Below are 26,073 nucleotides of genomic sequence, written 5' to 3' on the forward strand. Positions count from 1 at the left end.
CAGCACCGCTCCCCCTCCTTCACTCCGGAGCCCCTTACGGGGTCCCTTCCGCGAATTTGGGGTCGCTCCAGGTGCCCGCCGAGTCCCACGGCCACGGACTCTCTCTGTCCGTGGTTTTTCTTGATGGGTTGCCGCTGCGCCGTAGCGAAACAACCCTTTTCTGCGGTGCCCCTCTTCAGAGCTCGAAGAGGTCCGCCATCACGGTTTCGCGCCGCCTCCGGAAGTCCTGTATACCACTTTGAGATTTGGGGGGAAGAGGTATTTAAAATAGAATCAATTAAGTGAAATGGTGTATGTCTTAGGTGCCCTTGCCTTTGTATTAACTAGGAGTGCTGACTCGAACTCTCTGGGGATCTGGCTGCAGCCTACAGACATTTTCGTTAGTATCATTTTATAAAAGTGACTAAAATACATTTAACTATTAACAAATTACAAAACCACGAAACAAGAGCAGAGGGGAAATCTTTGCGCTAGATGGAAGACATTAAGAGCAGCAGAAACGTTAAAGTACATGATAATTAATGTAGATGAATCAAAGGAGTCAGGCAGAACTTAAAAGGAATAATGTTGATGAGTAACGTTCATCACGCTTGCCCACCTTTCATCTACCCCCAAAACATACCTGCAAATGCTCCCTGCACTTTTCCTGCCTGCTCATTCTCTCTCATTTACCCACAAGGGACCAGGATGATAGATGCAAAGGTGACCTATTTTTCCACTAAGAGCCAGTGTGGTGTAGTGGTTAGAGGTCAGACTAGGACTCGGAAGACCAGGGTTTGAATCCTCACTCTGATATTAAGCTTGCTGGGTGACCTTGGGCCAAGCCAGTAACTCCCAGCCTAACCAACCACACAGAGTGGTTATGGGGATTAAATGAAGAGGGGGACGAACCATGTATGAGCTCCTTGGAGGAAAAGGTGAGATATAAATGCATTAAATTAAGCACCATCCCATTTTCTAGTTCACCTTTGCATAAAAAGAACATAGAATGTGTTTCCTGTGCGTAGTCATAGCCTGGTTTGTTTAGAATTCAGGCAGCATGCAAATAGAGCTGGGTAGCAAGAGATTGCTCACAGGGCGTCATCAGCAGCCATGCGCTAGCGTGAGCAATGCTCCCAGGGAAGATAATTTAGAACCAGCAATTCCCAGCTGAAGGTACCTTTCTCCCCCTCTGACAACTAGCCTGGCAGATTTGTCATCCGGTCCTTCCAAATGGAACTCCTTAATAAAAAACTGAGGTTCAGGCTATACCGCACAATAACAACAGTGTGTGTATGTGAGATTTTTATTTCCTTTTTTAAAAAAAGGTTGGTTTCTGAACAGCAAAGCACGGCGAGTGCTCTGCTTCACTAATAGGAGCTGCTAGCCCCCACCGTGGGCTGCTGATCTCCAGCTAACTCATTTCCTTATTATTACAAAATCAGGATAAGCTGGAGGCATTGCAAAAGGTAAAAGTAGATGGCTTGTTGAGAGTGAGTGTGTAATCCCCATATGAATTGTGCTGGGAAACACCAGTTCTTAACAGATACTGGGTGTTGCTCAAGAGTAGCATTGCCATATGAAGAAGAATAGGAGGAGTTTGGATTTGATATCCCGCTTTATCAGTACCCTAAGGAGTCTCAAAGCGGCTAACATTTTCCTTTCCCTTCCTCCCCCACAACATACACTCTGTGACGTGAGTGGGGCTGAGAGACTTCAGAGAAGTGTGACTAGCCCAAGGTCACCCAGCAGCTGCATGTGGAGGAGCGGAGACGCGAACCCGGTTCACCAGATTACAAGTCTACCACTCTTAACCACTACACCACACTGGCTCTCTTTTTCATGGGTATGTAAAATGAGAGTCCTAGTGATCCATAGTTGGAAGTCGGCAAATGTGTCCTCTTTTTTGCTCTTCATAATACAGCAACCCTACCAATAGCCCACAAATTCTTCTGTCCCCCCTCCTTTATTGCATTTACACCTGAACGTTTTCTTCATAGAGCTGAATGGTTCTTGCCCTCCTCATTTTATCTCCGCAACAACCCTGTGAAGCAGGTTAGGCTGAGAGGTGGTGACTTGCCAAAGGTTTTTAATCTTGGCATTTAGGTAGTGGGCTCTACATCAATGGGTTTCAGCTCCCTGTTTCAATTAAGGTTAATATAACATTGCCGCTTTGCCCCCTGCTGTAGGAAAAGGCGACCCTTTGCAGCCTCCGTGTAGTTGAGGCCAGAGCATCGATGCTCCCCATTTCTATGCATCCTGGGAAAATAGCATCCTTGGGATTTTAAGATAATGCTTTGGCCCTCCAGATGTTGACCTATGGCTGCCACCATCCCGAGCCTTTGGCCATGCTTGCTGAGCAGAGGAGAGCTGTAGTTCAGTAACTATCATGACCGGGAGTGGCCACCAAGACCGTATTACACCGGTCCTGAAAGACCTACATTGGCTCCCAGTATGTTTCCGAGCACAATTCAAAGTGTTGGTGCTGACCTTTAAAGTGTATCAGTTGTATACTGGGCCTTGGCCTTGGCCCAGTATACCTGAAGGAGCATCTCCATCGTTCAGCTATCACAATGTTGAAAAGCCTCGGCCCAGTATACCTGAAGGAGCATCTCCACCCCCATCGTTCAGCCCGGACACTGAGGTCCAGCTCCGAGGGCCTTCTGGCGGTTCCCTCACTGCGAGAAGTGAGGCAACAGGGAACCAGGCAGAGGGCCTTCTTGGTAGTGGCACCCACTCTGTGGAATGCCCTCCCATCAGATGTCAAGGAAATGAACAACTATCTGACTTTTAGAAGACATCTGAAGGCAGTCCCGCTTAGGGAAGTTTTTAATGTTTGATGTTTTATCGCTTTATTATTATTTGTCAGGGGTTCAGGAGCAGAGGCACAGGAGAGGGAGGAAATAGAGAGCGAGGGGGAGGAGTCCGAAGGAAATGTCAGCGATGACAGCGGTCCGAGGTCTCTGAGTCTTTCCAGCGAATCGGAAGATTCACAGAAAGGGGCTCCCATGGTCAGGGCAAGGGGGGTGCCTAGGGGGACACCCCAGGAAGAAGGAGCCAGAGGGGACTCAGAGAGCAGCAGTTGGAAATCAGGACCCGCGTCCACACCAGAGTGCAGTAGGGGGGAGGAGTCCCAGGCATCGGGATCAGGCGGCGGACTACCAGCGGGAGGACATGAGCCAGGATTGGCCACGCCTCCATCGGAGAGCGAGGAAACGGTCGAGAGGAAGGTTGAAGGCTGGGCGCGCGCGCCAAGTTCAAATGTACAGGAGGGTGCAGCAGTTGGCAGCCCGGATAGGGAGCCAGGTCCTAAAGCCCGCCGAAGAGAGCGGGAGGAGTCAGGGGGGTCAACGTCGGCGTCAGAAGAATCCAGGAAGGAAGGAACCCCGGGGGGTAGCAGGACCCAGAGGAGAAAGGAGAGACGGAAGAGGTGGAGTAAGGCTAGAATCTTAAACTGGTGTACAAGGGGCGGAGATTCAGATGGAGCTTCGCCGGTCTAAACCCTAGACGTAGAGCTGGGGCGCTCCGGTTTGAAAATGGAAACTGTACTTCAATAAAGACTTTTGTACATTACTACCGGCTAGCGTTGGTCCTCTGTGAGCTGGGACCTAGAGCCAGCTCTGACATTATTAATAATAATAATCTGTTGGGAACCACCCAGAGTGGCTGGGGTAATAATAATAATAATAATAATAAATAAATAAATAAATAAATAATAAAAATAAATAAATAATAATTTATAACATCTGAAGAAGCAAAGGTCCCCACTGTTTTAAGAGGAAACAGTGTACTGCCTCCAGTCCTTGGATCCAGTTATGGTGCTTCTGTTTTGGAAGTCCATTCCTGATTCTACATAACTTTGGCTTAACATTGTCATTTTTAAAAATCCCTGTTATTAATATCTGTTGAAAGTCGATTACATCATTATGGTAGTTGAGCAGAGGTTACTGCTATGTGAGAAAGGGAAACAAAAATGTAAACAATGCTAACTGCTGCAAATATTTCAATGGACATTTAAGTATTGCTGTGCACATGTTTTTACTGGAAGGGTAGAATTTGTTTATGCCTTCCATTGTGAACATACGAATAGGATTGTTTCAAACTGCTGCAGTTTTGTCGGTGTGGGGGAAAAATATGTCTCTCAAACGTTGGATAAAGTCTGCCATTAGTGTCCAGATCCCAGTCTATCAAGCGATCTTGGCCAAAGAACTGTAGTATTAAAAGCCTTTTACATGAAAGAAATTTTAATGTGGTTAAAGAAAAATTGTTTAAAAAATAAAAAAGATCCCACATAATTAATGCAATGAATTACCAAGGGAAGTTATGTCAGTTGTACTGCGCTGTTTGCCTCTGGTTTACAATCTTGAGAGAAAAAATATAATTAACTACTGCCTGGACACAGTGGGGTTCTCCTACATTCAATTTCACTCTTGTTAACACAGAGGAACAATGAAAATCTGTAATTAGCACAGAAGCAGCAGGAACATAGTGGCTTTGGCTGGGATTTGGCCTGTAATTTTTTTTTTTTTTTAAAATGTAATGTAATGTTAGCTCCAGGACAAGATTCTCTTGGCAACCAAGAGAGGGCACTCTTTAAATAAAAAAGGAGATTCAAATATATAAATTCTGTTTGTGATGTATGGTTAAATACTAGCTTTATTGCCCATTCTACCTCCATTGCTGCTGCTGCTACTAATAGAGGACTTTTGCTTAACTCATTGACTAAGTATTGCAGGTATGATGAATATTGGGATAAAGATCTAAGTAAGTTACTGGAACAGCTGAAAGAAAGTCAGGCTGCCACTGGTCCCCTTGCCTCGGGATTCTGAAAACTATTAAGGAAGGTTATTACATACCCTCCAACATTTGTATGATGAAAGGAGGGACACCCTATTCAATAATAATAGTAATATTTTTATCATTTATACCCCACCCATCTCATTGGGTTTGCCCCAGCCACTAGGTGCGGCTTCCAACATACATAAAAACACTGAAAAATAAACACTGAAAAACTTCCTTATACAGGGCTGCCTTCACATATCTTCTAAAGTTACTAATCTCCTTGGTTTGGGGGTCACATAACTCCATACTCTCCATCATTTCTCTGATGAAAAGAGGGACATCCTAAGGAAAAGCGAGACATTCTGGGATCAAATCAGAAACCGGGACGGCTTCTGTAAATCCGGGACTGTTCCTGGGAAATAGGGATACTTGGAGGATCTGTTATAGTCTATCTGATAGGAGCTGCAGCTGCTATTAGGACTGCTGAAACCAGCAAAAGTAAGACAAGTGCCTTCCGAAAAGTTAAGATGCATTAAACTTTAGCCTCCATTCCAGACTTTTTCCTTAGATCTCAACTCAGAAAACTTTTGTATGCCATACTTGCTCTCAGGTCTCATTCAGGCCTAATGCTACACCACATCTTAAGTGTTATGAGAATGCACTACACATTAGGCTTGTGCGCTCCCAGCTTCTCTCTCCTGTACTTGAGGGGAGGAAATCTGAAGCTTCCAGTCAGAATTCAGAACAAAACACAACCACCCATTTCAGCTGAATAGGGGAAACTGTGGTTTGTACGAGTCATAGTTAATTAACGAGCCTAGGTATCAAACCAGTGTTACTCCCGGATTTAGCCAAACCAGGAAACTTCCAGCTGTCACAGAAAACTTTACATTTTGTTCCCTCATACGTGAAGGTTTTGTGGTGTGTGAGAGGCTGAGGCTTGCTATGGAATGTGGCCGAGATGCCAAAACCAACCAACCATGGTTTAGCATTCCATCTGATGGTTGCTTCAGATTTTCCATTGTTTTCCCTATACTGCTTGAAACACTTTAGTCAGCAGAAAGCTACCTACATGGAAATCACTATATACAGGCTTCACACCATTTCCTATACTTATAGCATTTCCGTATGGCAGAAAGTGCCAAATAATTTTGTCAAAGGTGATGCACTGTAAAAAAATAAATGGCATATTTTGTATATATTGACCATTGCAAGGGTTCTCTATTCTAAGAGCATGGAAAAATGCTTAAAATATTTAATTTTTAAAAGTCAGAGAACTATCAAATCAGGGACACTAAAAAATGGAGAACATTATAATGAAAAATGGAATTGGGAATAACAGGTGTTGGCACTGGACCATTTATTCTTGTACAAAGTGATCATTTTGTGGGAAAGCTCTATTGGTGTAAATAATCAAGTTTTCTGCTTTTAATATTGAGTATTTATAAAAATTAATAATCAAATAGTGTTATAAGCATGCCTAATTTTATGCATATGCAGTTTATGATGTATAAAAATGTTATAACCCCATTCCAAAGACTTAACACACATGTATTGTGGATTTTGTGGATTAAAGCTCACTTTACCAGATTAATGAAATGTCTACTAAATTAATTGGCTTACATACACATAGGTTAAAAGGGAAAAAAAGTTTAATACAGTTGGAACAAAAGGCAAATAATAATAATTGCAATTTGTAACAAAGCAGAGATTGCCTGTGCCTGCCAGATGGGAAATTAATCCTAAATGGGAATCAGCTCTGAGCTGTCCAGAGAACAAACCGGCTCTTCCCCTGCCATTGTACAACAGGGATGCCAGATTTCATCTTTCTCTAACATGCTGTGACATAAACAGCAATCCATGAGATCAGTGATGTGCTTGCTTTAAAGTTGCATTCACAGCTTTGATGCAAGTGTTAAGCATGGGACAAAACGTTAACACTTTCTTCTGCCTTGCTCACATTTAATGTGAGATTCTACAGGTTCCATGAAAAAAGTGTGTTTTGTCCTTGGTCCCAAACACAAACCTGCCGTCACAAATATTGCAGAATGCACATCACTGGAACTTTGTTTATCTGAATTTAATCGATGTTTCTCATATTAATCTTTAAGCAGCATTTCCCCCGATTTTCTAAACATCCTAGATGTCCTCCAGGGCATTTTGGTGCATAACATGGGTAAGCAAGATAAGCTCGTGACTTATATGTAACTCGCAAAGCTTCCTTCAGCCTTCATAGTCCTCCTCTGCTTCCAGATAGTGGTTCACCTGCAGTCATTTTGGTTAACCACTATAGAGTGATTTTTATAAGAAGCAACACTTGGTTAACGTGTGTCCAGCTTATGCTAACCCCTATAACATGGTTATCACTAGCCGTGTTTCAGATTTGGACAAAACACATGCACACCCAAGTCTGGCCTCCAGACCATTCCAGTTCTTAAATATACACTACAGTGGTACCTTGGTTTAAGAACAGCTTAGTTTATGAACAACTTGGATTAAGAACGCTGCAAACTAAAGAAGTAGGTGTTTTGGTTTGTGAACTTTGCCTTGGAATAAGAACATGTTCCGCTTCCTGTTGAGTGTGTTCCATTTGTAAATTGAGTCCCCTGCTGCTATGGGAAAGCACGTCTTGGTTCAAGAGCGCTTTGGTTTAAGAACGGACTTCCGGAACGGATTAAGTTTATAAACCAAGGCACCACTGTACATAAGAGGGCCTGTCAGTCTCACACCAGAGAGATCTTGATGTTTAGATACCAAGGGAAATGATTTAGAGTGATGCATGGCCAGGTAATATTTCTATTAGTCTTAAACACACATGCACTTCCATTCCCACCTTAACGTAATAATTTCCTCCAGAAGAAAAAAAACATATTGAGGTGCTGGTACTTCAATTGTTTGTGTGAGTGTGCGTTTGGTCTCACCTGCAGAACTGCCTGGAGTGGTTCATGTTGGGGCCTGCTTTGATATTGCCTTTTTCTGGGTCATAGATGGTGGTCGCTCGTGCATAAGCTCCTCCAAGAATAAAGATGAAACCATTGAGAGTGACTGCAGGAGCATATTTGTTATCTGTCAACGGAAAGCAACACGGAGATCAGTTTACAAGCTTGGCGCGAGAATCACTTTTTTTTTATTTATAAATTCCCCTTATTTATAGATAAGTCACGTTTCTTGAAACCTCCAAGGCCAGAGAAAGAAAAATGAGGAAGTATTTTTGTTGCCTTCGTTGCTGTTTTTGTTCTTCACTCCTAAACTTCTCAAAGGCACTTTTAAAAGTTGATTGGTCCTCCCCATTCCTAGCACACACCAGCCTGTAATCCAGGATCATTTCCCCCCCTCCCTTCTAAAATTATACATTCTTGTCTTCAACATATTCCTCACCTAAGTATGGTCCTTTGAAAGCACTTCTTTGCAGCTGAAACGAGCATGTCAAATTGTTTCAAAACTGCAGCACATTTCAACACAACATTATTAATTCCCAAGCAGCAGATTCATACAGAAGTCTCCTTTGGTTGAAAATAGTGTTTATTTTGGATATTCCATCCTTTGCCTATAGGCGAGTCTATATCTGCTTTCTCATCCCACCCAAGGCACAATTTTTAACCTCTATTTTCCCCCGCACACTGAGAGCTCAGCAGACAAGAACAGCCAGCCAGAGCAGCTGTGCTGGCAACAGCTAATGGGAGATGCAGTTGGAAACATCTGGAGGACATCAGTTTGGTGAAAGCTGGGCTAAGACATCTTTGGTTGATCAACTGATGCTAGGACTGCTCATGTATTCATCTGTGTCAAAGTGAATGCATGGATGGGGGAGAAGGACCGATGAACAAGCACAAGTTCTGCTTACAGAGACACCTGAAATAGGGACTTTCATGTGTGCATCCTTCTAAAAGTGAGCATGTGGAGGAGGCAGCTGATGTTGCTCCCCAGCCTCCACTCATTGACCTCCATCGATTCATCATTCTTTAAAGCTCAAAGTCTGACCACACTTGAAACTTCCATCTGGAAGGGTCTGAGAAGTCTGTAATGAATATGTTTCTGCTAAGGTTTCTTTCTAGGGGTGCAGCAGTTTAATGCCAATAAATCACCACCAGAATTTCTAAGAGGTCTCTAAGTCAGGAACACTAAATTATTTCTTAATCCAAACAATCTGCCCTTACAGCATATGCACCAGAACAGTAAACGAACACAGAGAGCTTTCCAAGCTCTTTCTCTAGTGACTTATTCATTTACTGTGAAGACACATGTACACACTGGAAACCGGATCCCTGCTGCTTGCAATGCAGTAAGGTGAGAACAGAATGCATTTCCATGGATTCACATTGTTTTTATGCTCCAAAGATAGCTTTATGTCCAGTATCCTTTCTATATAAATTATGGTAGGGCTCAGTATACACTAAAGCAGACTTCCGCAATCTGGTAACTACCAGATGTTTTGAATTACAACTCCCATGCATCTAAGGCAGCAACATGCCCAACAACATGCAATTTATTGATTATATGCATATGCCACTTTTGCACAATAAGTTGTGCTCAAAGCGGCTTTACAGCAAACCCTCAAAACATCAGAATAGAGAACACTGGAAATATAAATACACAAAATACTGAAAATCTCACTAAATTCAAAATAACAAAAAAGAAACAATTTAGCAAACAAACAATAAATTCAACATCACGAAAAAGAAACCATCTAGGCTAAAGTACATAAATTCAAAGCAAAACGAAAAGCCGACAAAAATGTTTTCATCTTGCTGCACTCTTAAAATACAGTCTGGAGGGGAGGGCTAGATGGCATTCAGCTGACTCCCCCATCTGACAGCAAAAGGCAAATGCCTGGGAGAGCAACAATGGCAATCCCAACCCCCTGGAAGTATTATTTAGGTAAAGTATGATTATTCAGGGAAGTTTTTAATGACTGATGTTTTAATGTATTTTTAATCTTTGTTGGAAGCCGCCCAGAGTGGCTGGGGAAACCCAGCCAGATGGGCAGGGTATAAATAATAAATTCTTCTTCTTCTTACTATTACTACTACCAACAACTGCTGGAGCAGGTCACTACATTAGAGTAGACTGCACTAACCACCACCCAATAAATCCATCTTTTTCAGCTAGTAAAGGTTAAAGTCTCATGTTCAGTGCCAAAGATGCAACTCTGCATCATAATAATGATATGCACAGCCTGCTATGGTTGCCAATATTTAGGTTTATTTAGAGTATTTTGGCAATGGTAGAGGGTTGGAAAGAAGAGGTAGCGTGAGCTGTTCTGGGTGGGACCAGGACAATCAGAGAATGAGGAGTGTATGCCTCGGAGCGAGACAGAAAGCACTGCAGGGCGCAGAAATCCATGACTCCAGCCTTCTCCAGGCAGCAGATCCCATTTACTCCTTTTAAGTCTGCAACTTGAAGATCCAGAACTTAGATTGCAAGGAAACCAAATGTCACCTCGGGTTTGTTTCAGCATGGTGCGTAAGAGGATGCACGTAATATAAACAATCCTCTTTATATATGCAAGGCTAGTCCAGGACATTTTGCTGCCCGAGGCAAAGTCAAGGTGGTGGCCTTCTTGCATTCCAGGTACAGAGGCCAGCCAGACTTGAGAACTGAATCTTGACTTCAAGACTAGAGGCCGTTTAACCTAAGGTTACCAGACCAGTCTCCGGATTTACACATCAGTCCCCATACAAAATCCATTGAAGTTGAAAAGTGCCCCTGAATTCATCGAAAAAAATCTGGTAACCAAAGTTTAACCAGCCCCCGAGCTGCCCCCAAAACCTTGCCGACCCCTGGCTTAAGGGGTAACAGGAAGAGGCCAAATGCACACGCAGGTCTGTCCTTCAACCTCTCAACGTCACACGCTACCTTCCGGCAGCTGCCTCGTTCTAACGATATGTTTTCCCTTGTGTTTCTTAATGCAAACTGATCCAATTACAGTGGTACCTCAGGTTACATACACTTCAGGTTACATACGTTTCAGGTTATAGACTCCGCTAACCCAGAAATATTACCTTGGGTTAAGAACTTTGCTTCAGGATGAGAACAGAAATCGTGCAGCAGCAGCACAGCGGCAGTGGCAGGCCCGATTAGCTAAAGTGGTGCTTCAGGTTAAGAACAGTTTCAAGTTAAGAACGGACCTCCGGAACGGATTAAGTACATAACCAGAGGTACCACTGTACTTTAAGAAGAGAATGGCTGCTGTCCACCATAAATCATCTTACAAAGCGCAAACCATAAAGAAATACATCTGAGCACGTGGTAAGCACACCATGTACCGTATTTACTTGCGTCTAATGCACCATCAAATCTAATGCGCACTTCAATTTTTCAGAACCTTGAAACCAAAAAAAGTATTAGATGGCAAATGTAAATCTTCCATCGACTCTAATGTGCACCTTAATTTTCACAATGTAATTTGGCCAAAAATTGGAGAGCATTAGATTCGAATAGACATGGTATGTCAGGGTGTGGAAGCTGTGGCCCTATGGACATTGCTGGACTAAAATTCCTATCAGCTCCAGCCACAGCTGTCCCATGTCTAATGTACACATACATGAAGCTGTTTTTCTAAACTAGACTTCCGTTTGCTTCTCACTTAAGTCAAGGTATATGTGAGAACATGATGCGCATCACTCATATATTGGATTTAGGAGTAAGTCATGCTTTGGCAAAGATGGACTTGGGTATTTCAAATTTCAGTCTCCAGGTGACGTTACATCTCTGGGCATGTGCGAGAAAGATAATATCTTGTGTATCACTCAACACCAATCTCCCTCCTCACAGGACTGTATGGAGAGAGAGAAATTACAAAAGACAAGAGCCCACTGCTAGATAAACTACACACAGAACACGTAAATCAAAAGCATAAAAACATCAATGAGGAGAACACTGTGTGATTCCTTAAAAAGATAAACAGGGATTGAATCACCAAAAAGATAAAAAGCAAGTAGATGGTGTTTTCCCCCCTCAACTACACCATGTCTAAAATTTGACAGTCTTCCGAGTATCCCATTCTTTCTTGCAGAAATCAAAACTGCCTATGTCTGTTTTTGTTATTGACACAAAGAGCTCTCTCATGTGTGAACCCTCCTCGTATGCTGATCACATTTTCACAGACTCTTTTGAGCTAACACGACTTTTTGGAAGACACATTAATCTAACAAAAGAAATCTTGAAACTTAACCTCAAAAGTCCACAGGGATATTCATCTGGGCTACCTCAAGGCAGAAACAATAGCTCCTCAGGAGGCCAATTCCCTGCCTTCATATGCCTTTGTTGTATAAAAGAAAGAACATCTCCCTTTGGTGTTTTAATAGCAGAATTTTGCTTTCATTTCTTATAAGCAGTTAGCATGGGTTCTCTGATTCCTTTGTAGAGAGCTAGCATTATGCTTGTCTGGATATCCTATAACTGTTTCTAATGTTCAGCCCATGTGCTTCCCCCAATTTCAACTCTCTTGAAGAAATTTCTTAGGAAACAGTGAGAGGGAATGAGATCTCACTTCTTGCTTTTAGGAAGGAAGAATAGTTTATAAAATGACCTCTGGTCAGGACTTTTAGATTGCACAAAAAAATGTGAGCAGGGCCAGAAAGACAGCACATTTTTCCTTCTTCTTCTTCTTCTTCTTCTTCTTCTTCTTCTTCTTCTTCTTCTTCTTCTTCTTCTTCTTCTTCTTCTTCTTCTTCTTCTTGCTATTGTGGTGTACAGTGAACCCCCACAGATACTCCAGATGGGACTATCCTATTTTTAATTTCTTCACAAAATTATGCCCACTTTTCTGGGAGAAAGCCCCATGGAACCCTACGGGCCCTACTTCTGAGTATAGGATTACAATGTAAGGCACATTAATATTAAAAGGCTTTGCAGTATCTATCTTAAGTTGCCCTCCCAACAAATTACACATCTTTATTACTGCCACTGGACAAGAGGGCGAGGGAGAACACGAATCAGGGACCCTCAATCCAGACTTAACCCTTTACTTAGCCCTTCTGTTATTTTAGGCATTCAGTTGGGAAGCATGTGTCAGGTTCCTAATTGTCAATAGGCAATAACCATAGTGTCAAAGTGTAAAGTTTAGGGAGCTGAAGTCCTACAAAGCATTTCTCCAAGCTGGCTTGGAGCTTTGGGAGCCAAGTGAAGGAATTTCAACAAGCTTTCCCCCCAATCAGTTTTCTACTTTCATAGATTGCTTTTACTAAATGATTGCTGCGACTCTCTCTATTTAAAGTAAATAATCTGAACTGCACCGACATTTACAATGGAAATTGTTTAAAGAGGATTATGCTGATTATCCCTCCAATGCATCCAAAAGTAAGCACTCTGCACAACCCCAAATATCTGCTCTGGAGGGTTGAGAGAAACTGCAGAATAGCCTGCAGTGGGAAGAGAGGGGAGATCTTTAGTTTTTGGCAAGCAGGAATGCTTGCAGCGACAGAACCACAGACAGAATGATTGTGTCAGCATGACAATGAATCCCATTGGCTAAGTCTGGATTCGACTCTTTCTCTCTCTGTCTCCTGACACAGATACAGATCTGGGGTAACAAGACTTTGGGGGTGCAAGGGCACTCATACCCATGTAATGCATGTTAGAAATTAATAAATGGTAGAATTTAGATAATATTGGGGGTATTGAAGGGAAGATGCCAGGCCAGTGAAAAAAATACCGGATAAGCTTATTTTCCAGGTTAGGGCCTCCCCTTAAGAATGACAAAAGGTGCTGTGAGCAAGTCATTAACCCATCAATGAAAACCATAATCAAAGCAAGAACTTCCCAGCACAGAGAGGGGAGAGTTCCCATGGTTACTGTGGGAGGAGAAAGGTTTAGGACTTCAGTTCCTATGAAATGGGAAAACAGGGAAGGGTCTCTGTCATTTTACTTGAGACTTGCCCCCCCCCCCCCCCCGGGCAAAGGTCTTTGGAAAGGAGAAGGCTGGAAGAGGAAATCCAGGCAGAGGTTATACAGGGACAGGATCCTCTTGGCAGCCTGGGACAGAGGCATGGAGATGGTGCTCAGGATGCCTTTGGAATCCAGTGCTGCACCGCTGGGGGAACAAGCCCCTCTTGAGATGTAATTCTCTGAACTCTCTTCACTGAAGACTTTAGGTGTAAATATGTGTAAATAGGTAAAGGTAAAGGGACCCCTGACCATTAGGTCCAGTCCACCGACTCTGGGGTTGCGGCGCTCATCTTGCTTTACTGGCCGAGGGAGGCAGCGTACAGCTTCCGGGTCATGTGGCCAGCATGACTAAGCCGCTTCTGGCGAACCAGAGCAGCGCACGGAAACGCCGTTTACCTTCCCGCTGGAGCAGTACCTATTTATCGACTTGCACTTTGAGGTGCTTTCGAACTGCTAGGTTGGCAGGAGCTGGGACTGAACAACGGGAACTCACCCCGTCATGGGATTCGAACCGCCGACCTTCTGATCGGCAAGTCCTAGGCTCAGTGGTTTAACCCACAGCGCCACCCGTGTCCCATGTGTAAATAAGACCTGGGTGAGTGCCTGGAGCCCCGGGAATCTTACGAAGTCGCTTGGTGGAAATTGGGGTGACGTGTAACGATATAACCATTCTGTGATGGACCGTTATTATTAATTAATTAATTATGAAAATCTGTTTGCAAAAACAAAGCAAAACCTCAAAGCGGTTTAGAAAAAAGAACATTAACAATGAGATTATCAGCAAAAGCAGTTAAAAACCAACTGTTCGAAACATTAAAAAAAATTAAAATCAACTGTGAGCTCAAAAAAGAAGAGAAAAGATTAAAGCACATGCTAGCGTTCTATATATCAGACAGGCTTGTCAAAACAAAAATGCTTTTAGCAGGTGCTGAGCAGTGTTGTGTAGGCACCTGCCTGATGTCAACAGTTAGGGAGTTCCACGACACCCAAGTATTATATTTATATGAAAGAAACCTATAATAAAGAGGAAATGCAGAAAAGTGACTCTATATCTGCCTGGAGGCCGGACGGAATCGTAAGACAACCCTAGCCAAACAACCGACAGTAATGGGGGTAAGATGACCCTGGCTACTAACTGTGGGACGGCAGCCCAATTCCTAGCATAGCTAAGAGAGGAATGAACTGCAAATAGGATAATTAGTAAGTGCTTCTAGGATTTCAGGCAGCTGGCAAGAGCTCTGGCTGCTCACTGAAGCCAAGACTCGGAGACACCAGCTAGAAGCCTCTTGCAAAGGGAGCACCCAGCGTCAGACAAACGGGTGGGGCATTCCAGCAATGAAGGTGCATAGCAAACCACCCCCCAGGAATGGAAGCAGGAGAAGCAAACAATCAGACCAGTGGAGTACAAGGAGTCAATCCTATCTGCACACATAAGAAGGGGAGCTGTTTATTCACTTCCACCTTCCAATCCCATTTGCGAGTATGCTATCTGGTTTTCTGCAATTTAAGGGAATAGAAAATGACCCAGAGGCTTAAAACAAAAAAGCATCAACAACGTAAGCCCTCCATATCATTCATAATGTTATTTGTGTGTATTTTAATGTGGAAGTCTATTATTGTAAATCCCATCTGGAATACTTTGTTTACTGAACCATATCGACTGCCCCCCCCCCCCCAAGAATTATACACAAGTCAGTCAAGGGGCTTCCAGAGAAACACAACAAAATAAGGAAGAGAAGCCTTAGAAGAGAACACCACGAGGAAATGGGATTTTTTTTGAAAGCATGAATGCTAAAAGGTAAAATTCAAGGAACCAGCCTTTTTTTAAAATGTGGAACACGAAGAAGGACAATGCTAGCAATTTTCTGATGACATCAGCTTCCTTTGATTAAGTTACATACTCACTTTTAACATATCGCTCAGCAACAAACCACTGACCAGGCCAGGAGTGGCGGAAGCAGCATAGGAGATCCCAAGAAATTACTACCTTTTAAAGAGGTACAAAATAAACCTCTCAGTTTCTGGATCTCCCCTTTTCTGCACAGAATTTTGGCACTGCCTGTTTAGTGCATTGGAGCTACCAAAACACAAACTGCACCTTCCTTCTTTTTCAAAAAATACTCTGTATTTTACATAACACACATAATAATGAATCACTGCAGTTGAGCTAGGGAAGCTTTTAATGTTTGATGTATTACAGTATTTTAATATTTTTTTGAAAGCTGCCCAGAGTGGCTGGGGAAGCCCAGCCAGAAGGGTGGGGTATAAATAATAAATTATTATTATTATTATTGAACAGGAAAGGCAAAGATGGTTACAAAGATGGTAATTATCACTCAGGTGTCACTCAGGTGAAATTCATCCCTCACAGTGAAAAGTAGAAGAGAAGTAGAAGTACAGAACAATTATTATTACACACCCTAACCATCTGGACACCTCACTTTTGTGTGTGAAACTGTATTTCTACACTCCCTGGTATTGTTGTATAATGAACAGAATACACCTGCCTCCACGCTGCTCAGGCCAATAATACAGAACAGGATAGCAAAGGACGGGTCCATGGGGTCAAATTAGGCCTTGGATGTGGTCTTCATGTGGTCTGATGTTTTTGTGCCGCCATGTCCACATCATGGACAGCACAGGTAAAGCCCCAGCTGCCAATGAGAAATCAGGAGAGCTTGAGTGTCTAAATCCAGCGTCAAATGCAAGCCCCACTGCTTTCCATAGGGATCAGGAGTTCTGATGGTATGATGACAGCCCACAGAGAACAGGCCGCTTTTTAATCAGACCTGCCCAATGAAAGTTGTTCCCCACCTGTGATACAGAAAGCGAAGGGTAATGGGAGTTGGGGAGATCATAGCAATTTTGTTGTTTCTATCATCATGCATACCAGGGATGCGGAACCCCTAGCCTTTTGGATAATGCCAGACTCCCAGCAGCAGCAGCCACCATGGCCAAAGGTCAGGAATGATGGGAGCTGTCGCCTAGCAACATTGAGAGGGCCATAGGTTCCCATCCCAGGTATACGCTAACACGCAACCTCAGTTTGCCAAGTGCTAGCCCTTATGCAGCCCAAACTGCAGCATCCATGAACACGAGGGACATATCAGAGGGATGGGAAACTTTAAGGCTTACAGAACAACAATAAAATATTTGGGGGAAACATCCTGGAAGCAGAGCCCCCTCAAAAGCACCTCAAAGAGGACTGAAAATGCTCACTGAGCATTGAATGTTGGCTGACTGTAGGTGGGAAGAACAGGAAACTGGTGGAAGGGAAACAGAACAGAGCGGCTGGAATCTTCAACATGAAGCAATTCTGCGCTGCAACATTTTGTTGCAAGGGCCACTGATCTAATTCTAGCAGCACATCCTGCTTTCATGGGAATGTTTCATTAAACTACACGGAAAAGTTGCATCAGGGTATCGTTTTCGGAGATACAATCCCATCACTAAGAACCAATATTCCTTTTTAAGATCCTGATTTGAAGACTGTCTATGGCAGAATTATGACGCATGTTGATGCAAGTTTCCCAATTGCACTTGCTCAAATGATGGCTCCAACGTTTATTGCAAATGAGCCCACAATATTGTGCAAGGGCTATTGTGCCCTGTTGATAAGAAGGCTTAGGGGTAGGAGTTAGAGGACAGGACAGATGTTGCAATGAGTGTTCAGTGTGCTTATATTGCCATCACAGAATATTTATAGTAAGCATGCACAGAAATAGCCAGATAATTCTCTCATATGAAGTGGTAATGGAAAACGCAGGAAACCTGGTATTGGAGCTCTCAGTGGAATCTCAGCTGCTATTTACACAGCTCTCCGCATATTCTAACACACATCAATATCCACCATGGGATCAAAGAAATAAATAATGCCAAGTGTACCATCAGACCGAAATGCAAATGTCTTAGGCTAGCAGCTTCTCTGCCCTTTTTTTAAAGTTGAGAGTAAGATCCAGCAACCCTTAATACCTAAAGACCCCCATGAGAGGCAAGCTGGAATTACAGACTTGAATGCCAGCCACCCGTTAATGCATTCCTTAGCTGTAGTTACTGAAAGTGCCACACAACAGACTGGGATCAAGAAATGCTACTGCACAATTTCATGTTACTTAAGTGTTATACTAGTGGGAACTCTGACAAGGGCCACGTTTCCAGAAGTGGAGCTTTAGGTGTCAGGAAATGAGGACTAGTCTTTTATTTTCAATAATACGCTCCTCTCAGTGTGAGCTCACCTTTTACATTACACCAGTCTTCTGCTTAAGCATGTCTTCTGCCAACTGCTCTCATTCCTGAAGAGCAGGAGCAAACCCAAACCGCCCCTTATTTCAATGTGGGGCTGCGCACAGTACAAAATGATGTAGCTTGGGCTGCACAGGATTCATAAGAAGTGGTTTATTGACTGCTTTGCATGACTGTGCTGGTAAAATACAGTGGTACCTCGGGTTAAGTACTTAATTCATTCCGGAGGTCTGCTCTTAACCTGAAACTGTTCTTAACCTGAGGTACCACTTTAGCTAATGGGGCCTCCTGCTGCCGCCGCACCACCACCGCACCATTTCTGTTCTCATCCTGAGGCAAAGTTCTTAACCCGAGGTACTATTTCTGGGTTAGCGGTGTCTGTAACCTAAAGCGCCTGTAACCTAAGGTACCAGTGTACTTAGAAAACCTTATATAGTTTGGGACTGTAAAAACTGAATAATTCTGTCTTCCTTCATTGAGATCTACAGGAGAGACTACGCACAACCGATTGGCAAAGTTATTTCTTCAAGATTTTTTTTTTTGTACTTCTGCAGTCCTTGGGCTTCATAGAATTGGAAGGGTTGGAAGGGACCCCAAGGGTCATCTAGTCCAACCCTCTGCAATGCAGGAATCTTGGCTATAGCATCCATGACAGATGCCCATCCAACCTCTGCTTAAAAAAACCTCTGCCCATGTGAGGATGATGCTGTTTCAGCTATAAAAATAATAGAGAACTGAGAGCACTATTAGTATCAATGATATATGCCACCCCAACTGTGCCCCCCCTTTTTAAGGACCCCTGACAATGGCCAACATCTGTGTGGATTTTGGTTCTGCTCTTTTAAAAGTCTTGATTTATTAGTTTTTGGTTCCGTGTTTTATAATTTTTATTATGTGGGTTTTATTTGAATTTTACTGTATACATGCAAAGCATGTTAAATATATGTCATAGATTTTGTTCTAGCATTCTTTCTCTACTTAAGATAAGACTTAAAAAAAAAAACAGAAGGAAAGAAAGAACCGTTCAGAAAAGTAAATAAATATAAAGCTAGGGAATTAAATTATGTTTCTGCTATAAAAGCTTAAAGTAAATGCCCAGTGAAACTGATAGCATCATCAGTAGCTGCTGACACCATTAATTCTCTAAAAGACAGTGCATTTCCATGTCTATGTTTATCATAGCCTATTCTAAACTGGGACGCAGGTGGCGCTGTGGGTTAAACCACAGAGCCTAGGACTTGCCGATCAGTAGGTTGGCAGTTCGAATCCCCGCGACAGGGTGAGCTCCCGTTGCTCAGTCCCTGCTCCTGCCAACCTAGCAGTTCAAAAGCACGTTAAAGTGCAAGTAGATAAATAGGTACCGCTCCAGCAGGAAGGTAAACAGCATTTCCGTGTGCTGCTCTGTTTCACCAGAAGCGGCTTAGTAATGCTGGCCACATGACCAGGGAGCTGTACGCTGGCTCCCTCGGCCAATAAAGCGAGATGAGCGCCGCAACCCCAGAGTCGGCCACGACTGGACCTAATGGTCAGGGGTCCCTTTACCTTTACCTTTTTATTCTAAACTGATAACTACGTTTGTGGAATATGAGCTCTATATGTGTTTCAAACATTTTGGCACACTGCTGGAACATGTTTTAGGATTACTGATTAGAAAGAGAATAAATTACAAACTTATTGCTGGTTCTGAAGAGAATCTCACTCACTGGCATGCCAACTCATTATAGTTCTCAGTTAAAGAGAATGGCGTCTATATCTCAAAGTGTAAATATATGTGCCTTTTCCATGCTCTGGATTGCTGGTTAGGCCAAGATCTCAGTCAGTGCTTTCATACAACCACTGCTGATTCATCCAACAGAGCGACCTTTTAGGGCAAGAGTTCTCAAACGTTGCCATATGAAGCATCTTTAAACATTTTACTTTCTCCAAGTGCAATGCAGGATCAATCAATATTTTTCTCAGTTGTGGTTTTTATCCTTTTGATTCTCAAAACTACGCTGTGTAGGTCTGGTTAAGTGGAAAAAGTTACTAGCCCAAGGTCATCCAGTGGCCTTTGAGATTAACGGAGAACTTTGACACTGGTCTCCCCGTAAAAACTCAGTGGTCTAAAATGCTATGATTACTATGACTATTGTTCTTATTTTTGTTTATACCACTGTTCTTTCCAATGGGAGCCCAGACTGTTGTACAATATAATAAATACAAACCTTACAATAATTAAACACATTTTAAATTTCATGTCTAAAACCACACAAAAAATACATAATGCACAATAACAACAATTCACTGAACTTCCCAGGCAACCATTTATGACTGCAAAGCCCAGGCTGAAAAAACACGCATTTGGTTTATGTCTAAAGCATTATCAATGTGCATATTGAGTGGAATTCAATATAGTGTTAAGTAGGGTATGTGTTAGGAACGAGGTCTGCTTGTACAATGTGACTTCCATCCTCCTTCAAATCTGTTCTTTGGGGTCCCTGAACCCTCAAGGGCAGAATAAGGAGTGTGCGCAGCGGGGAGAAAAGAAGGAAAGTCCTGTTGCACAAGCAGAACTCATTCTGCACATTCGGCAGCTTAGCTGAATCCCACCCACTGGCTCTCAGGATGAAGTTCAGTCTTGCTGTGTTTCAGCCTGTCTCCAAACTGTAACTCATCGTATTCTCAGAAAAATTCTAAGAGGAAGCTAAGCAACTGCAGTTGGAGTTGGAGACATGCTGAAAGAATGAGATTACTAGGTCACCCTTTGGGGAAAACATCTCGGGCAGACTCCATACTACGTGAAAACAGTAAGTCAACAGACTTCACTACATACAAAAAAGAAAAAGAGCATCAGCTCAGGTGAATTTAATATTCTAGCCCAGGAATTGGGTACACGCACATTTAAGGAAAAAAGAGGAAGCAGAGCTCATAGAGCTCCTATAGAATGCCATAATGTCTCCAAGATATAAACCTATGGAAAGCAAAATGTCTGCCAAAAATACCAGGTGTCTTTCAGTCAAAATAAACACAGCAGTGGGAATGTGATTTCTACCTCTTGGCCAACTCCAAGAAACGTTCAAAACTGGTGCAGAAGCTTTGTGAACAAAATGAAAGTATCACTGCACTGTATTTTACTTCAGCACCCCTTCCCCAGTAATCTCATAGCTTTAGGATCTCTTTTTTTTATTGCAACGATCACATTTCTAGTGGGAGGTTTGTCATCCTTGCCCTTACGAGGGTCTGATCCATTTCTGAAGATGATCATTGAAACTATGTATTCTATCTGTTGTCGTTTTTTAAATGCAAATCAACTTACATTTATTTATCTTTGGGCAAAACAACAACAGCACTGAAATGTTTTCTCCTTCCAAGTATTGTACCGACATTAGCTAATTAGCTACTTTTATTCCAAGGAAGCATAAATATCCTTTCATTATCTGTAGTTCTGACATATTTTTTTTAGGGCATAAAGCTATTTATTTGCAAATTTGCAGTGTACTTTGGGACAGTTGGAGAGTATTCCCCCCCCCCCCCAAGCCTGTATGCGCTGACAACTGCTAGACACTATAACGAGTCTAGGGAATGAACTGCAGCTCTTCTATTATTTTGGTAAGGAATAGGAACACCCCCCCCCTTTTTTTTTGCATAATGCATTCAGTTTTCCAGTCTGCTCAGAGTACACGAAAACCTCATAATGTCACTCAGTGGATTATATGAACAGTGGCACTGTATGCGTGTGACAGAAAGAGCCAGGAAATGGGTTTGTTTGCACTGCTGTAATACATAAACATGACTGCCAGTGGATAACATCCTCCTGCTGGGTGTTTCATACTGCATCATATGCCGGTCATGTCACGTTAGGCTGAACAACAAGAGCAGCCGGGGAACAAGAAAGGGCAATGTTACACCCGCAAATCGATGCTACAAACAAGCGCCAAATTGCTTCTTCCACAGCATCCGAAGAAAGGATGACAAGAGTTAACATAAGGACACGGCTTATTTCAGTTCACAAGTTTCAGGACTTCCATTTAACGCTTTGGAACTTTTCTGAGGACTGATTCATACAGCCATTGGAGGGTGGGGGCAGAAAGCAACTGTTATGTGGTATTTCCCATAATTGTAATGTGGAAGCCCACCTTCATGGGGGGGAAAGAAACATTATTATGTACGGAAGCATAATATCACATGCTATCCTTGTTTGAACGCAAGAGCTTCTAGATTCTGTTGTATATAGAACCCTTGCATTTTAATGGGTTCTAAATACAACAGAATATAGAAGCTCTTGCGTTCAAACAAGGGAAGCATGTGATTTTCCAGTATTATTGTGCCTAAAGGTCTGAGTGGATGGAAAGAGAAGTAACATCTGCACAAGCTCAGGAAACACCTTGTGTTATAATCATATTATATTCGTACAGTGGTACCTCGGGTTAAGTACTTAATTCATTCTGGAGGTCCATTCTTAACCTGAAACTGTTCTTAACCTGAAGCACCACTTTAGCTAATGGGGGCTCCATTTCTGTTCTCATCCTGAAGCAAAGTTCTTAACCTGAGGTAATATTTCTGGGTTAGCGGAGACTGTAACCTGAAGCGCATGTAACCTGAAGCGTATGTAACCCGAGGTACCACTGTACTTGAGTCCGCTTTCTTCATCTCTCCTGCTAGGAACAAATAAACTTCAGAGAGTAACTAGCAGAGCTACCAATTGCACTAACTGAACTGCAGTTCGGGATAATATGTACTGCTAATACCATGGACCTCCACTGTTTGCATATACACAAATTTGTTAGCCTGATTGATAATCCTGATTGATAACCTTACAAAAAATAAAATTGTTTCCATCATTGCTTTCTGTAATCACATTAACCTTCGAAGACACCCTTTGTGAAATGTTGACCCCGTGTGCAGCTGCTGTGAAAAAAATCCATCGGCAGGGATTGACAATAAAGCCGCCAATGTCATAATGCCATTATAAAAGTCCCCTGGTGCGAACACTCTTGGAACACTGGGAATGGTTCTAGTCAGCACATCTCAATAGGGATATTGTGGAGTTGGAAAATGGGCAGAAAAGGGCAACCAAAGTGATCATGGGCCTGGAGCAACTCCTCTTTGAAGAAAGGTCACAACATTTGGTGCATTGTAGTTTAGGGAAAAGGGTATGAAAAAGAAGAGACATTACAATTATGCATGGTATGAAGAAAAGAGAAGGGGAAGGAGTTTTTCTCTCACTCTCATAATACTAGAACCCAGAATCATCCAATGAACAATTCTGGATGTTGGGAGATTCTAGACAAATCAAAGGATTTTTAATGGTGCTTAGCTAAGCTATGGAATTCATTCCATAATGGTGGCCACCAACTTGCATGGCAGTTTAGGCATGTAAGGTGGTCAACGGCTACTAGTCATAATGGCTGCACGATACCCTCCAATACTGGAGGCAGCGCGTCTTTGAATGTGAGTTGGAGGAAATCATGGTTGGGGAGAGCTGTGCTCAGGTCCTGCTAGTGGACAGGCATCCGATGGGCTGCTGCAAAAACAGGATGATGGACAAGAGGGGTCTTTGATCTCACCCAGCAGAGTTCTTTTGTCACTAGCAATTCAGTATCACGCTACTTACTGCTTTCTCCCTCCCACCCCCAGTTATAAATTGAAATCTGTTCCGTTTACCTATCATGGGTGACTCTATAAAACTCCACGTATTAGTCTGAGGGACGTATGACTGAAGGACTCCAGCGGCACGGCCAGCCTCATTTACTCCGCCAAACACATAGATCTTCCCACCGCAAACGGTGGCAGCTGCAGAATGCACAGCCTTTGGCAACGGAGCGACTGTCTCCCATTGATTGGTGATAGTATCGTACCTAGAACAGAAAGACATATGAATCAGCCTAGATGCTACGGTGATTGGCACTTGCCAACGGCTAGGCAGGAAAACAGCTTTGCAAATACGTCTTGGCTCTAAACCCACGGCGATGGACAGAAGTTCTATATTCTCATTGCAGACAGTGTCCAAGGCAGCAAGGAGAGTGGGAAAATAATCCAAACCTATTAACTATGTATGACCCGTATCTCATTATATCCCAGGATTTTAAAAAATAAATAAATCCAGGATACAGGTGACTTCTACCAATTAATTTCTGCTAATTAGAACAGAGTGAGATTATTCTTGCAAATCAGTTCAGCGATATTCAACGGCAACTGGAGACAGGCAAGTGTAAAATGCACTGACAACTGTTTAGCTTGAAGATCATCTGATTTTCAGACATAATGCAACATGATCGCTCTCTCTGCCCCGGTAAACTAGCTATTTAATGTTCATGCTGGGGATGCGCAAGTTGCCTCTGTTTAATTTTCACCGTGTGGACAAAGCTACCACACTTCACTGCAGGTTGCTGCAGATGTTGATGGGAAATGTGCAGCAGGAATAAGATTTCGCCGCTGCATCCATTTCCCCATGTAGCACCGAAGATAAGAATATGCGTTAGAGCGCTAAATTAGTTCTAAGGTCATTGGTATCAGATTTAATTAAGCCATTGACCATAAAGATGTACAGTTAATAAACCATGGATGAAGATTCATTTTAGACAATGTCACCAGTGCAGACACCTATTTTTTAAGCTAACATGGCAGTGATCCAAATAACTCCTGCAAAATGAGCTTGGGAGACAGTAAAAAATGATATGGTTGTTAGGCATCAATATTTCCATGGAATGGCAGCACATCTAGTTAAATAGCAGATTTGTGAACATAATAGCTAGAGCGGTAGATTACAAAAATAAATTACGACTCTCTCTCCCCAAACCGCTTCTCTCTCACACACACTTGCACACACCTCCAATGTTACTGAGAAATATCAGCTAACAAACATTGAAATTGTTTGGACTCATGTTTCCTGACTCAGGATTATTTTTGTAATGGATTTCTTTATTGTTAATAAATACTTTATTTATTTTAGGTAAAGGTAAAGGGACCCCTGACCATTAGGTCCAGTCGTGGCCGACTCTGGGGTTGTGGCGCTCATCTCGCTTTACTGGCCGAGGGAGCCGGCGTACAGCTTCCGGGTCATGTGGCCAGCATGACTAAGCCGCTTCTGGCGAACCAGAGCAGCGCACGGAAATGCTGTTTACCTTCCCGCCGCAGCGGTACCTATTTATCTACTTGCACTTTGACATGCTTTTGAACTGCTAGGTTGGCAGGAGCAGGGACCGAGCAACGGGAGCTCACCCCATCGCGGGGATTCGAACCGCCGACCTTCTGATCGGCAAGTCCTAGGTTCTGTGGTTTAACCCACAGCGCCACCCGTGATGGTACCTAAACCTCCCGGAGTAAAAAAGGAAAGGATGGGGGGTGGAGTCCAGAGGCAGGAAATAACTTATTGATATTCTAAACTGTAGTAAATACATTTGCATCATCTTAATTTCAAATGCAGTTAAGAATAGAATAGCATGAATATCCAATTGTAATTAAACAAGAGAAGGGAAGTACAAGAAGGAACTTGTAAAATACACTTAATGGAAGGTTTTCAACTCATTCTAAAATTCTGTCTTGTAGCATTCCTTTGCAGGTAATGCAAGCAAGCAAGCAAACCTTGGACTAGGCATGTAGCATGTTTTCAGACCAGGTTGCATTTTACACTGTTTACTTCCAAGAACAGGGCCTTCCAGATTGGATGGGAGACTGCATGTTGAGATTCCTTTCAACTCTACCGTTCTCTGATTCTATGCCTCTCTTCTGTGCCTCAGACAGCTCAGATGGCAGCTGCTTATGCCACAGGGCTCAGAGCTGAAACACCCACTGGACACGTTGGAAGCTAAATTGTACGTTGCAACTAACACAGCAAAGAAGCCATGTAGAGTGCCCCTTGCAGGCCAGAAATTGCACACTGAGAAACATGACACATAGAACAGAACTGGTGGCACTTGCTGCAGTTACACAGTAAAAATTAACGAGGGATGGCTCTATCCAGTGTCTGGAGGGAAGATAGACTTTGACCGCATATATACTATATCAGGGACGCGGGTGGCGCTGTGGGTTAAACCACAGAGCCTAGGACTTGCCGATCAGAAGGTCAGCGGTCAATTATTTGAAAATGATTCATAGATGGTATTTAACTCCAAGTAGGTTGGCTAAGATTTATAAAACACAATCAGATATGTGTTGGAAATGTGAAGAAGTGGAAGGAATGTTTTTCCACATGTGGTGGAC

General features: G+C 42.8%; 1 protein-coding gene across 2 annotated transcripts in view; it reads right to left on the reverse strand.

The window, feature by feature from the left end:
* The window catches only part of KLHL29 (kelch like family member 29), a 414,714-nt gene that overhangs the window by 16,096 nt on the left and 372,545 nt on the right, over positions 1–26,073 (reverse strand). For both annotated transcript variants that reach the window (XM_083431604.1, XM_083431605.1), the window contains exons 12-13: positions 23,536–23,729; positions 7,683–7,827 (exon numbers count right to left, since the gene is read on the reverse strand). In XM_083431604.1, the coding sequence (XP_083287730.1) occupies positions 7,683–7,827; positions 23,536–23,729 (339 nt within the window). The remainder of the gene's footprint in view (positions 1–7,682; positions 7,828–23,535; positions 23,730–26,073) is intronic.

Source organism: Podarcis tiliguerta (assembly GCF_965153285.1).
Source record: "Podarcis tiliguerta genome assembly, chromosome: 3".
In the NCBI taxonomy this organism is placed as follows: Eukaryota; Metazoa; Chordata; class Lepidosauria; order Squamata; family Lacertidae; genus Podarcis; species Podarcis tiliguerta.